This window comes from Porites lutea, chromosome 12 (genome assembly GCF_958299795.1).
Source record: "Porites lutea chromosome 12, jaPorLute2.1, whole genome shotgun sequence".
Classification (NCBI taxonomy): Eukaryota; Metazoa; Cnidaria; class Anthozoa; order Scleractinia; family Poritidae; genus Porites; species Porites lutea.
Genome location: NC_133212.1, coordinates 2,185,516 through 2,199,900, shown reverse-complemented (window position 1 = coordinate 2,199,900; position 14,385 = coordinate 2,185,516). Strand labels below are relative to the sequence as shown.

The following is a 14,385-nucleotide window of genomic DNA, read 5'->3' as shown; positions in this document are numbered from 1 at the left end:
GTGCAGTGACGACAAAGAAATGAATCAAAAAGTTCACTGCACGTGCAAAGTTGTTGTTTTGCTTACCTAAGGCCCAGTTAATTCAAATCCGGATATTGTTATTACTTTTTTTTACACGAAACGGCCTTCCATCTACACGAAACCAGTGAATCCGGACGCCGAAATCGCATTGCTTTAAAACCGCTCTCCGGAGCGGTTTAAGGCACCGTCCACATGAATGCGGATAAAGAATATGCGGTTTCCAAAATGTCCGAATTCCTGTGGGCATAGCCTAAACCTATTCCTTTCTGACGTTCTCATTTTTGTCCTCGTCGTCGTTGCTAAACCACCCTAATGAATCGACACAAACCTTCAACGACTAGATCGGTCCTCCGAGAGTAGTACCATCCTAGTCTGTTTGTAGCTATACACTGGATATTCCCAGTGTCCTCCAACTTAAGATCCCTTATCTCCAGTACTCCATTACTTGGTGATGTGTATCTAGGATCTGAGGAATTCAGAGGGACATATCCCCGTAACCAAGTAATGGCGGGATCAGGATCACCTTCCGCAGTACAATTGAACACCGCCGTCCCTCCAACATATTTTACTTGACGAGATGGATGTCGTTTTACTTTTGGAAATCCTTCCGGCACATTTGAGGACGCTGCAAGAAAAAGATCAAAATGTTAGCCTTGGACGAATTCTGAACGGTAATAGATTCACACCGAAGAATCGTGAAAAATGTATCTTTTGCTCGGCCGTCCCGTGCGCAGCTCACCTTTTCCGCTACCCCCAAAGTTTCTATTTACGAGGTAAAGTATAGTGTAGCTGTTAATTTTCATATGATGTTGTTATGTTAGCTTCACATCGTAGATAGAAACCTCCACAAAGAAAACACGGGCGCGTGGTATATTGCCCACCTCCCCCTTACCCGAGGCGTCCCCTCACGAAAGATGATTCCGGCGCGCAACTCGCGCGTTCCCATCGCTCTCCTATCTATAGACTGCGAGCAGTCTCTTATTTTTCTTTGTGAAGTTTCTGCACGCGAAACACAAGCCCGCTTTCCCAGATTGCGCGCGTCCTATTTTCTCTCGCTTGTAAGGCGTAGAATTTTATTCCTCTTAATATTCTTTCATTATCAAAACATAAATTTAAGGGGGCAATTCATCGACAACTTTTAGATATTCTATTGTTTGAGGATGGTTATGTTGACACGCTTACTACGCTTCATTTACAGCATTGATTGTCGCATTTATCCGCTGGAGTTTTTTTATGATTTTTTTGCTCAAAGACAAAAAACGAGGCAAACGAATGCAATATTTGATATCAAAACATTCCATAAAAAGTGCTTTTTGTTATACTTGTATCCCAGCTGGCAGGGGCACCCAACGTCAATTTTCGGAAAATATCTTTTCGGAAGACGATTTGAGATCTACAATTTTCGTAACATTTGTTGTAAAATTTCTTGCTTGCCTGCCTCTCCTAGGATTTTCGAACATCTAAAACCTGGTATAACTGCCATTTTTAACGGACTTTTACCCTGAAAAGGTCACCTAGAATTTTCGATAGCCTTTTTTCTGGCTGAAAATTTCGAAAAGGTAAGTTTTGTTCCCTATAATTTTCGGATCATTAGACTTTCAGCTAGGAAATCCAAACAGATGAAAAATTTTTAGGGGATAAAAATGTGCCTATATCTATCGTTTAAGTACTAAAATACGGTTAAAAATCCTATGTTTAAGTTGTTTTGAACCTTATTCTCGTTGGGTGCCCCTGAGCTGGAAATAGATAGCCGCATGCAAAAGTTCTGCCGTAAGAAGTTTCATGAGAGAAGCTATTGCAATTCATCCACAGACTCGAAATTCAGATTTTCTCAAATGATTTTTTCAAATGACAGATTTTCTTACAGTTAGTTTTTAATGTAGATGTGTCATGCCAGAAGGGTTAAAACAAATCACGGAGTAGAATTTGTAAGAGTTTCACAATACAGTGAAGCTTATCTCTTGATAGGTGGACTTTCTGCAAACAATATTTGTCTGAAATGAGGCTCAAAAGATTAAGAGAAAAGTGTGGTCCATGGTAGCTAAGAAACAAAATAAATACTGGATGAAAAGAAATTCAGCAATAACGCACTCAGAAAATGTCATAAAGAACACTTCCACTGAAGTTTACCCGAGACGGGAACGCAATTAAGACGACGGGTACGCGAATGTCAGCAACGCGAGCGACTTCACTTTAAAAACTACGTCTGGGAAAAAACACCTCTTCTAAGCTGTGTGACTAAATTTCAGCGTGGAGGGAAAATTCTTTTTGCAACTTTTGATTCTGTGGATGAAATCCTGTGGTGTTACCATTCAAACGAAACCTCTCGACCAGTACGTTTGCACTTTGCTATTCGTTTTTGTGTATTTTTATAACAGGAAATTGAAGACGTCTTTCTCTAATTTTCATATTAGCGTAAAGGGTTAAATAAAGGGGTTAACTTATGCCTGCTGAGCTGGTTTTGCACTTACGAAGGTGCGTACATTTCTGTTGATTTTACTATGCGCACCACTCATTAAAAATCACATCTCTCTTACTATAACAAACAATTAATGAAATGCAAAGTCTAAGAACTGTCTTCTTTGCTTACTTTGCAGTATCGCTAAAATAACCTTTAGGGGTCGAAAACACTCCACAGCAGAAACAATGGAACAATCGGTGCAGTCTTCACAAATATTTGTACTAAAACCAAAGCAACTTTAAACAAGACTGCACTTATCAGTTTCCTGTTAGGCACACAATGAATTGTGTTTAAGGAAATTGATCCCGTAAATGTAACTTTCTTCTCCCTGATAACAAGCAACACCTCTGCAGTGTGCTCTAAACGGATGGAAACGAGCAGCAAGCCGCATGTAGAGTTGTATAATTTCTTTTTATTGGTTAGTTCGTTCGTTTCTCTTTCTCTTTTTTTTAGTATTATTATTTTAAACTCTGGATGTGTACTTAAATTGATACCAACTTGGTGGGCTGGAAAAGCAAACAGCAAAAACAAAACTGTTTGTTTTTGAAAAAACAGGAGAAAGCAGGCTTCAGATAGCATCATTTAACTGAGGAGATTTAATCGGGAGCTCATCTTATCTTAAAATGGACTAAAACGTGTGATGGTTTTAACAAAAACCTGGCGTTTGTTTTTTCATCATGCGACACGTAAAGAGGCAACAGGTAAAAAACTTACTCCCTAGAATGGTCGAGAAAAAGTTTTTCTGTATCATATATCACCAAATAAAAGTCCGACTATAACGTAAACTTAAACAGATAGAAAAAAAAACATTAAGAAAATTTAAAAGTGTGAGAAATTTAAGCAACAAAAGATAAAATCAAGTTTATGCAGTTTTAAGAACACTATAGGTACATTGAACCCGCAGAAAGCAACTTACATACCGCCTGTGGAAAAGTGACGAAACAGAGAATGGAAACATAAACGACAAACAATGCCAAAAATGTCTGTAAAAGAAGTGAATTCTTTGGTTGCTATTGGATTAGATTAAAAAGATAGCTTTTACAGAATGAGATTAGAAATAAACAAGTAGTATCGAAAGTTTATTTGTCGGAACCGATCAAAAGTTAAAATTCTTCGCGGTGGCTTGTAAATCGGCAATTGCCCCTTATTACGTGGTCTCCTAAATTGCTTGTTTGTGCTCTGCGCACGTGCGCCACGAAGAAAACGATCAGCGGTATGTCAAGAGACTTTGCCATTTTCATCGAACAACAAAAAAGTATTCTTGGACAAGTAGTTGACATATCAGATTTCCTTGATGTTTCTCGAAGTCTAGGTAATTAATAACAGGTAAGAGCTCACAGTATAAAAACATATTTTACACTTTTATAAAAATCCCTAAAATCCAGTGGGAATTTTTTCCAATGGAATGCAGAACATTTAGCGTGCAATTCTTTATCTTCGCAAACGCCTGATCGCAGGTCAACAAAACATTGACCCCCAGTCCATGGACTAGTCAACTGTTTTTGACGAACTGTTTAACTTAAAAACCAAAAAAATTCTGAACTTGCGGGAATAGGCTCATACTTTTCTTTGAGGGATGTACAGCACAAAATGGACTTCGCGTGAACGTAACTAATAAACAACTATTTTCCATAGTCAGTTTGGCCATCCCCATAAAATGTTTCGTTTCCCATCGCCCTCCCTCTCGTGAAGGTGGGTCGGTCGGTCGGTCGGGCAAAAAAAAAAAAAAAAGAATGAACACATGATTGCATATTAAATCTCACGTTTAGTCTGCAAGATATAATCAGATGGTAAAAGATGTGTATTAACAGGACTATCAAATGTCTAAAAAGGCTACAAGAACGAAGTATCGATGATAATTTAAGACAATTGGTCTTAATAAGACAAGATCGTGTGCTTGTAAATTAAAGTACTTGCTTCTTTACAAGTGATTCTGGAATTAATTTTTTTTTTTCACTTTTCAAAAAATGGGTCGGTCGGGCGATGGGAAACGAAACATTTTATGGGGATGGCCTAATTCATAATTATTTGAATTAAAATCCACTTTCTCTTGACTTACCTCCTCTTCTTCTATAAACTTGTAAAAAAGCTTGTTTTGAAGTCGAAGAGCCAATCGTATTTGTAGCCTTGCAGGAGTAATTTCCTTGATGCCTTGAAGACCGGAGAGTTAGAAAACGCAATAGCTCACCATTCCCATTCACGATTGGATACTTGACATAAAAATAGCGTCTACTGTCGCCGAGACGCTTGCTATCCTTGTACCATGTAATGCTAGGTGTGGGTGTTCCAGTAACTTTACATACGAACTGTGCAGTGTTTCTCTCAACACCGGCATTTGTCGCCGACGTGAGAGTGGCTGTTGGGGCTGTGGAGACAAAGAATCAATAAAAAATCGTTGGCATTTTCATCAGCAGGATGTAGGAGGGCTTTTTCGGCGGTATCCAATGATGGTTTCGTCCACAATACATTAAAGCCAATTTTAGGCTATCCAAAGTAATTTTACATTTCTAGAAATGCCTTCTAAGCCACACTACAAGTATCTGTTTGGTCATCCTAGGGCAACTTGAGCCTTTTCAAAATTACAAGGGCTTCAGGATCATTTTCTCGAAATTTTAGAAAGATGCATAATCTAAAGCTTTAATGACGGTGAGAATTTTCCGATTACTCTCGATCCCCATCACATTATCGAAATCCGAAAATTTTAGTTTCCTTTGTCTACAAAATATAGCTCCATGGGGAGGAAAATATGAAAAATTAACGGTTCACCTTTTACAGGATCAATTTAATATATGTATACTGCGGTGTGCCGCCGAAAAACTCAAGTACTTGAGTAAATAATAACAATAAGTACATGTATTTCAGTAACACTCAGGGGCACCCAACGTCAATTTTCGGAAAATATCTGTTCGGATGACGGTTTGAGATCTAAAATTTTTGGAACATTTGTTGTAAAATTTCTTGCTTGCCTGCCTCTCCTAGGATTTTCGAACATCTAAAAAATGGTATAATTGCCCATTTTTAACGGATTTTTACCCAAAAAAAGGTCATCTAGAATTGTCGCGAGCCTTTTTTCTGGTTGAAATTTTCGAAAAGATAAGTTTCGATCCCTATAATTTTCGGATCACTAGACTTTCAGCTAGGAAATCCGAACAGATGAAAAATTTTTAGGGGATAAAAATATGCCTATATCTACTATTTAAATACTAAAATACGTTTAACAATGTTATATTTAAGTGGTTTTGAACTATATTCTCATTGGGTGCCCTTAAACACTATTAAAGGAGTAAAAATGAGATTTGTATAAAATAAAATTGGAAAGTAAAACCTTCTGAACTCTTAGCAAATGCAGCAGAGAAATACAAGCAGAGAAAGATATCCCATGAAGAATCTACAGAGTGTTGTACCAGAGCTCACATCCATGACATTTGATGTTAAAATGTGTACAGTATGCAGTGTAGTTTAGTAGTTAGCTGTGTGTCACAACAAGCTAGTTTAGATTACCTCATATGACGGACATATGATAATAATTATTATTTTCACATTAATATGTAAACACAAACAAATCCTGTGATTTTCAGAATGGAGTGTGTTAGATTATGTTAAAAATAATGAAGAGTGGAGCGAGCATAAGTGTGTGTGAAAATTGCCACCTAGGGTGACGTACTCAGCCTGAAAAGAAAGTCGTGTATGCCCGACGGGCAAATGAATTTTTGGGGGAAATTCAAATTACAGAAGGATTGTAATCAATCCTGCTAATCAAAAAGGGTTTAGGGTTAGTTGAAATGACTTGTGGGCTAGTACATGCTAGCTACAGCTTGCCCAAATGGCCAGGCTGTAAAACTGACTTTCTTTGCAACCCTCCCTACTGTGTTTCTATAAGTACATGTGAAGTGTAAAAGGTGGTTGTAACATTTGAGTCTGAGGATGAAATCCTAAAGCGTGACCATTTGCATGAAAGCTATACTAAGTGGCACATTTGTGGTGCTCAGCTTATTTTGTTGTTTAACATGATTGAAAGCACATGTCCTAATTCTAACATCCTATGACCTTTTTCTCCTTTTATGTGTTTGTTATTGTTTTGTTTGTTTTTTTTGGCATTTTTGGTATTTATAAATGTAAGGTATATGAAGTGTGTAACAATTTACACTTTGTTGTATCACTGTGGATAAGACATGAACTCACAGTCTAGAAGTGATTAATACAATGTATGTAATCAGCTTGTATAATATTACTTTAAGATTGTGCATCAAAATCACCAGCTGTGTGGAAGTTAACGTTCCATGTCAGCTGGGATTTTCACATGCACTGGCATATTCTGCTTGCTTGACTATTTGGCTGGAATAAAGGATATGTAGTCTAGAGTTGTGATTACGTAATCAGTGTGTCCTCTATAGGTACATCTAAACACAAATAGCAACATTCAGAAACAGAATAGTATTAAAGTCAAAACACACATAAGTGCATGATATACAGTGAAACAGTGGTCACAACTAGAGAGTGTCACAACTATAGAGATGTCATTTGCATGTATTAGAATGGAGTCTCATAACTAACCATTTTGTCAAAGCTATTAAGGAAAGTTCCTTTTGAGAAATTTAAGTTACGCTTTTAGTATATGCTTTCAATTACCAGTGGTGTTGTCATGAATATTGTATTGGAAAGGTTTTTTTTTAGTATCTCTGTGGAAAGTTCACATGCATGCCCACAAGTCAGTGAACCATTGCTGCTTATGTTAAGTGCATCAGTACACCTATTACCCTTAATATGATAACAACAAAAATGCTGGTCAATTATGGGAATTTAAAAAACAAAGGCATAAGACCCTTCAGGTATTTATCGCAAAATTGGTCACTTACAAGAGCTTTCTTCTTTCAGACTGTAAGTCAGTTTAAATTAGATTTTCATCTAGATCGACTACTCCGAATAACCTTCAAACAACAACTTTAGAACCTTCTTTACTAGAACTGTAAAAATTCTATATAACGCTCGATACCTTGTAATTTTTATATTGCTCCCCTTGTTTTGTATTGACTGGAAAGCCCAATCTCAACAGTGAAAATTAAGGAAGAAAATCATTTTGACTAGGTAAATGCCTCGAAGGTTTCATACGGATCAGTCACTTCTAGCCAATCACTGTAGACTTGCGTAAGCATTAATTTGAGCTGAGAGAATGGGTTTACTAGTTGGTATAAAGGCAAGGTGCGACAACAGTATAGTGATAGAGGGGACGATAACCATATTGGAGAGAGAATTGTAAAGCCAGGAGCTACAAGCGAATAAACAACTTGAGAGCCAGAAGAATTTGTCTTGTTGCAAGGGTAAGCTAGTCCCCTACGAAAAGCCCTCCAACAAAGTGGTGGAGAACCCGGGCATCGATCCCGGTACCTCTTTGTTGGAGGGCTTTATACGGAGTAGTCGATCTAGATAAGGTGTCAAGCTTCTTCTCCGAATGTGATTAGCTAAGCTTGCTTATGAATTAACAATGCGATGCCAAAAACGCAACCTTACAAGTCCGATTACAACACGGGTGGCTAACAACTTCTTACAGGTCATTTACACCTTGAAGAATCAATACAGCTATGATGTGACCAAGAAATATCTTACTATTATTATTTAAATACTTTCAACTTTTAAGTAACACCATCTACAGTATGAATTCGACTGAATCCAAAAGAAACAAGCCAGAACTTATCCAAAACAGGGACAGGAACTATTTCCTGGCAATTACCAACTTACGACCAGTCAAGGTCGAGACGTCAAACCAAGCTATATTCAAAAACGGAGACAAAGTTTTTATGTAACCTGCCAACCATTAGAAACAAAACACCTGTCTCCACATTTCATGTTAGGAGAAACTTTCTATCGATCACTAACTAAACCCACAAGCCAAAATCATGGGTAGCGAAACAACAAGAACGCTTATAAAACTTAACTACAAACATGTATCGAATTAAATGCCACTAATGGCTAACGCAACTCCTGCAAATTACTTTTATGACATTTTCCTTTACACAGTAAGTATTTCCCCAAATCGTAAGAAATCTTGTAATAGACCCAAACACCAAATAAAATTCTTTCAATAATTTTGTAGTCAAAACACGTATATGCTAAAAACATTTTTCATCGCTTCAATTTTGATTGTTTAACACTGCTCCTTCGTTATCTCTTCCTTTTTCTGCTTTATATTATCGGCGTAATCTGCCGAAAAAGTAAGAAGCAAAGAAACACAAGAGTTATACTCTACTACATTTGCAATCTTACACGGCATTAAAGAATTACCGTGACTTTTGTTTGTAACGTCCCTATCTAAATCCCATTCACCATCCCTTATCAAAACATCAAAGCACTCTGAACAAAATAAATGGGAATGAGTGTTTATTTTAAAACTTACGTGGAATAATTCCATAAAAAGAGCACCGATAAACTCTCTAAAAAACAGCCCTGTTTGCATTGAACATCTCCTCTCAGCTGTTTACAGGCCTCGACCATCACCCAGGTCCGCAGGTTCGTTAACATCAACATAAGTGGCATTCGCTTTTCACAATACTTTTTTTATCTCAAGGTAGGGCAGTGAAACGGCTGGTACATCTAGTGGGTGGGAGTGCATGGGGATTAGGGTTACCTTGAAGATTTGGATCCTGTTTTGCCTTTATCAACATTGAGAACATCATAAGAAGAACAGTAATCACACTTCCCATAACATTCATCTTTGAATCTGGGAAAAGAGACAAATGACACTAGTTAACAACATCATCTTCTTCAATCTACGTCAAGACTCGAAAAAAGTTCTTAAAGTCACACAGCTTAGCAACAAGTAACAGCAAACTCGTTCGAGAGAGCACGTGATTTACAAGAGTTTAATGAAAACTATAACTACAAAGGATCTAATGTTTTTAATGTTTAAAATATATTTATAAGTAAAAACTATTTTTTAAAAAACGATTCTGAATTAAACCACTGAACATTCAGAAAATCTTTACAAACCCTGTTGCGAAGAATAAAAAATTAACTACAAATATTAGATAAAAAGTCAAAAGCTAGTATGAAGAATTTAAGCTTTTGTAGAGCATTTTTTAAATTCTTTAAGATTACCAGAATTTCGCTGCATGTCATGTAGTAATACATGCTGACATAGTTTAGGATGTCCTGCTAGGCGGTAATAGCTAATACAGGACAAAGGACAAGGCATTTTTTACGAAAAAATAAAAAAACACTCCTGTTTAGTTGCCCTGGCCTTTTGGAAACCTAAAGAATGCCCCTTAGCAATAAAAAACCCAGATATGATATGCCTCCTAACAAATGTTGCTAAAACTCAGGATGTCCCGCTGGACGGTACTATTTTCTTCGGTAATACCTGCCAAAAGGACAGGGCCACTTTTATGAATAAAAATATTCCTATACAGTTATCCTAAGCTTTCTCGATCTAATCTCCAGGCAAGCGAGACTGGACGCAGCTGTAAGCGCGTTCTTGTCTTTTATCAAATCAGGGCATGACGTTAAGGTCTCTGAATAAAGGCCCCGAGGGGGTGTCTCATTTTTTGTCTAGGATTACTCTGGCGCATCGTTTCTGTAAATTGATTACGTCTTGGACGTCCGGCTTCGGTTTGCTTCATGTCCCCAAGACAATAACCCCCGTAGTCAAGTATTAGCTGGATAAGTGAGTTATAAAAAAAAACAAACTTCTCAGCTTTCAGTCACATAAATTTATCTGTCCTTTTCAAAAGGCCAAGTCGCTTTCCTTTATTCGATACCGTTATTTAAAAACAGTTGTCTATCTTTATGCCAGGTAGTTTAGTATCGGTTACAGAATCAAGGTGAACCTCAACTGTTCTCACATTAAGATTTCTGCCGTTCAAGCAGTTAGCCCCAAACTTATGCTTTAGACAATCGCTTGCAGGGACGAGAATCATCAGCAAACGCAAACGCAAACACAACTTACATGTGAGCTTCTGGGAACGAAAACTCGAACCTACCCTATGGCTATGTGGAAGACGAGCTCAGAGCACTAGCCTAATCACCAATTAACCGACTGCTGCTTCAGCCACGAGCACTGAGATACACTTTAGAAAATAGAGGTAGTTGATCATGTAACTGAAAAGGAAGCAGCGTACTTACCACGGAAACTGCGAGGTACTGTTCTCTGTGACCCAACTAGCAGTCAAATGAATGTTATGCTGCTTGTTAGCTCTAATCAATAGTCAATTTTCTGTACAAGTCATAGAGCCGTGAAATCTCGACATTTTGACACTTTTCCAATCGTGAGGTAATGAACCGTTCACCCGCTAGATCATTCTTTCTGTTGACATTTGCTTGAAAGAACTATCTTTGATCCTAGCGCACTTGTAAAATGGATTAAAGATAAGAAGGCAGTCTTTGCCAAATCACTGATATCGTATCAGAGGATTATAGTTTTTGTTTGATATTAAGGGTGGGCGGTTTTGAGTATTTTTAGAGTCGGGGGTATTCATTTTTAGTGTCTATTAATAGCATCTGTGCATGATTTAAAAAAAGCCATCGTTTATTTTTTTTCCAAAAAACTGTTATCATTGAATAGTTTGGAAATGAATAAACTGACGATGAATGGAGAGATTTAGAATTTTAGACCAGACGTCACACTCCTATATTCAGTTTAGAAAAAGACACGTCATTCATGTTTACTGAACTGGGAATGAACCCGAATGACGCAGGTGTTTTGTAGGAATAAACTTTCTTCGTGGAAACAATCATACCGCTGGGTCGAAAAGTCCCGGGTACATATTTACTGAACGACTTGCCATTTCATTGACTTATTCTAGTTTGGGCTTTAAACTGGGGGTTTTTCCTACTTATAATTCCGAATAGATTACCATCTCTGCGTTAGCAGTCCCCTGAGTTTGACTTTCGGGAGCCAGTTGCATAAATCTCAAACGTGAGAGCAGCTAATCCGTATTTCAAAAAGTAAAAATTATTAGCTACAGATGCTCTACTTTTTTCACCACTCTTATATAATTCTATCTCGTTCCAAATGCGCATACTTCTTCAGTTTTCAAAGAACTGACATAAGTATACAGAAATTAATAATTTCTATTCTGTTGAAAAACGACTCATCTTTTCCACAACTTTAACCCGAGCCTTTAATATGCCGATGGAATGCAGACGAAAGCGGGTTTACAGGGTGTCCCAAAAGTTCGTTCCTCTATTTTGTAAGTCCGTCGTGCAGTACGATTAGACTTGATAGGCAAATATATAGTTTAACCAAAAGTTGTGTCTTTCAATGTTTTTTAATATTTCACATTTGCTGTGCCATCTTTTGACTCAAATATTCGATTTGTGTAGTTTCGCACGAAAGGTGTGCGTGCGCGAGTTAATTTTCCCGCCATATTTTTTTTGTATTTTGTTGCCCAAATTGCTCAAACTTCTACCTTGTTTTTGTGAATAACACAAAAGATAAATTCTCTCAACGAAAAACACTTAGCTACTTGAGAGCATAAGCATGTATACTTCGATCTACTAGGTTATCAGTTAAAGAAATTACTTAAAAAATGGAAAAATCCGAAGGTTGGGTGGTAAGATGGTCATCGAGAAATAAAGGTTTTAAAGACAAGAAAACGAGGGGAAAGTCCGGAATAAAACCGCTCAAATAGTTAGGTACAATAGAGGAAATCCGACGAGGCAGCTGTCACAACAGAGAGGAAGCTAAGTTCGGAGCAGGTTCATGACAAGAAATATTTTTTCCCCAAACAGAGAGCCTGTTCACAGGCTACGTTTGGAGACCCCTGAGAGGGCAATAAAATACCTCTACTCAGTCGGCCAAGGCAACGTTCAGCTTGTCTCAAATTTGTAGAGAAGTTCAAAAGCCTTTCTGTGGAAAGGGGCCGGGATGATTGTCTTTTCTTGGATCAATGCCCAAAATACTTTTTTCAGCTGCCTAATCTAAAAATTATATTGTTTCGGTGTCGAAGTGGCTCCTACTTACCACGTGATAAAAAAGCTTAAAATGAATCATCTGGGGCTCTACACGCTACATGATTTAATCCACACAATGCCTCAACGGTTACAGAGTGTGATACAAAAACAAAGGGGCCATGCCAGTTACTGAACTTCTGATTACATGTACTCAATAGAGCGATAAACATCTTTAAGAAATTTTAAGTCAAAATAAAGTTTTGATCAAAAGTTTTAGCTCATGAAATTAGAGGTACGAACTTTTGGGACACCCAGTAAAGCAATCAAAGAAGGACTAAATTCCCTCCAACTACTAGAAAATATAGCGGGAAGCGGCCAGAGAAGTCAGAGAAAGCGTTTCGTCGTGCGGAGAAGATCTGGAAAAGGTTCTTGGTCCTGGATTACTGAATTGGGGAAAATTAAAATGAGGGATTCGTTCGAGAAGCAATATCGTATGATTTCCTGACGGTGGCGGATGACCGTCGAGTCAGAAACTCGGGAATTCACGTAGTTTTTGATTATGTATAAGCTTGAATGATTTTCATTGAGGGCCGCTGACTGGATTCAGCTGTACGCGCGGTGATGCTCTTCGGTCCTTCTCAATTTTCTTAACATCAACCGAAGCGGGGTAAGTCTATTTTGGGTTCCTTTGTATCATCTTCAAATGGATACCTATTATCATTTTAGCACAAAAACGTGTTAAGGTCAACACCGATCATTCGATCATTTTATAAATTCTCAATAACTGCTAATTGTGTGAAAGTGTAATGTTCATGGAAAATGTTGATGGAGATCACTATTTCTTAAGCCTGATCGCACTGAAACAGCTAAGTTCAGTCACAGTTCAGTTTTTAAGTGTGGATCGTAGTGGATATTTTTACACTGATTAAATCCGTGAAGTTAATTGTTTTAACGGTATGAGGAGTGTAACCACATGAATCAGAGATTTTTAGTAAGCGGCAAAGTAATTGCACCTTTGAGCTTTGGTCAAACTCAGGTGGTTGTGAGTTTTAGGTTTGATGTTTAGACTATCTCGTTTTAGCCTCCCCGCAGACGTCCTTTGGGGTTCGTTTGTCACGTATTCATTTCTTTATTACGAGTAGAGAGAACTTAGAGACGACTGGGGACGAGTCAGGTATTTAGGTTTAATGATGAGAATTTGTGCTTTAATTGAAATCGAGTTTTTTCTTCTTATGCTATGATTTATAGGTACTTGAAGTTATTCATAACTTGTGATCAATAATAGATGGTATAATTGTTCAGAACTTCCTTGAATGCATTTTAGTGTTGTTGAGAGAAGATGGAAATGACCAGCCTTTAATTTTGCTAAAACTAATCCTAAAGGAATCATTGATGATAGTGCATGTCTAGCATTAAGTAAAACAGTCTGGCCTTCCTGATGCAACAGAGCAGCTTAGCCTTCTTGGGCTGTGGCTCCGTGAGAATTTTAACCGCTTCAGGTGTCTCTGAGGGAAATCAAAAATAGCTTTAATCGGGAGAGAACTTCTGGAACACAACTCAATCCAACTCAATACTGCTTTAGACAGTCAATTATAGAGTGTATCACTCTGCTCAATAACTTCCGTGGCCTCAAGAGGTCCACATTCATGCGTGGTAATGCTTCAAGACAAAACCAAGCCTTTCATATTCAAACATCCACCTTTGATTTTGGAAGTCGGTGATGCAGGTTTCGTTTCTGACGACACGACACGACCGTTGCCGATTGCCGATTGATCGAAGTTGTTTCGGTGAAACAGCGAACTGCTGGGTAGTTAACGAGTTTAAAATGGTTCTACAACGGCAAAGAAAAGCTACCTGGATCACTGCACAACCTAAAATGGCTTCAGCAAAACTCACCTTGCAAGCACCTTTAAAATTGGAAATTAAAGGAGCTACTCAATTATAGTAGCAGGTCTCCTTACAAAACAATGTATAAAGGTGCTTTTCAGATCATCATGAGATGACATTGAATTTTATCC

The 14,385-nt window shown here is 37.8% G+C and overlaps 1 protein-coding gene across 1 annotated transcript; it reads right to left on the bottom strand.

The window, feature by feature from the left end:
• Positions 1-320: 320 nt before the first annotated feature.
• LOC140921877 (receptor-type tyrosine-protein phosphatase delta-like) lies at positions 321-10,669 on the bottom strand. The gene is made up of 4 exons (XM_073371875.1): positions 10,598-10,669; positions 9,105-9,197; positions 4,542-4,847; positions 321-646 (listed from the first exon to the last, which is right to left on the bottom strand). The coding sequence occupies exons 2-4, from the start codon at positions 9,187-9,189 to the stop codon at positions 321-323; spliced, it is 717 nt and encodes a 238-aa protein (XP_073227976.1). The 5' UTR covers positions 9,190-9,197; positions 10,598-10,669.
• Positions 10,670-14,385: the final 3,716 nt, after the last annotated feature.

Excerpts from the sequence above, each read along its gene's own strand:
- LOC140921877 (XM_073371875.1), bottom strand. The coding sequence starts at position 9,189 with ATGAATGTTATGGGAAGTGTGATTACTGTTCTTCTTATGATGTTCTCA. Across the intron at positions 4,848-9,104 it reads ACAGGATCCAAATCTTCAAG|CCCCAACAGCCACTCTCACG; the intron begins GTAACCCTAATC and ends TTGTCTCCACAG. Across the intron at positions 647-4,541 it reads AGTTTATAGAAGAAGAGGAG|CGTCCTCAAATGTGCCGGAA; the intron begins GTAAGTCAAGAG and ends TTTTTCTTGCAG.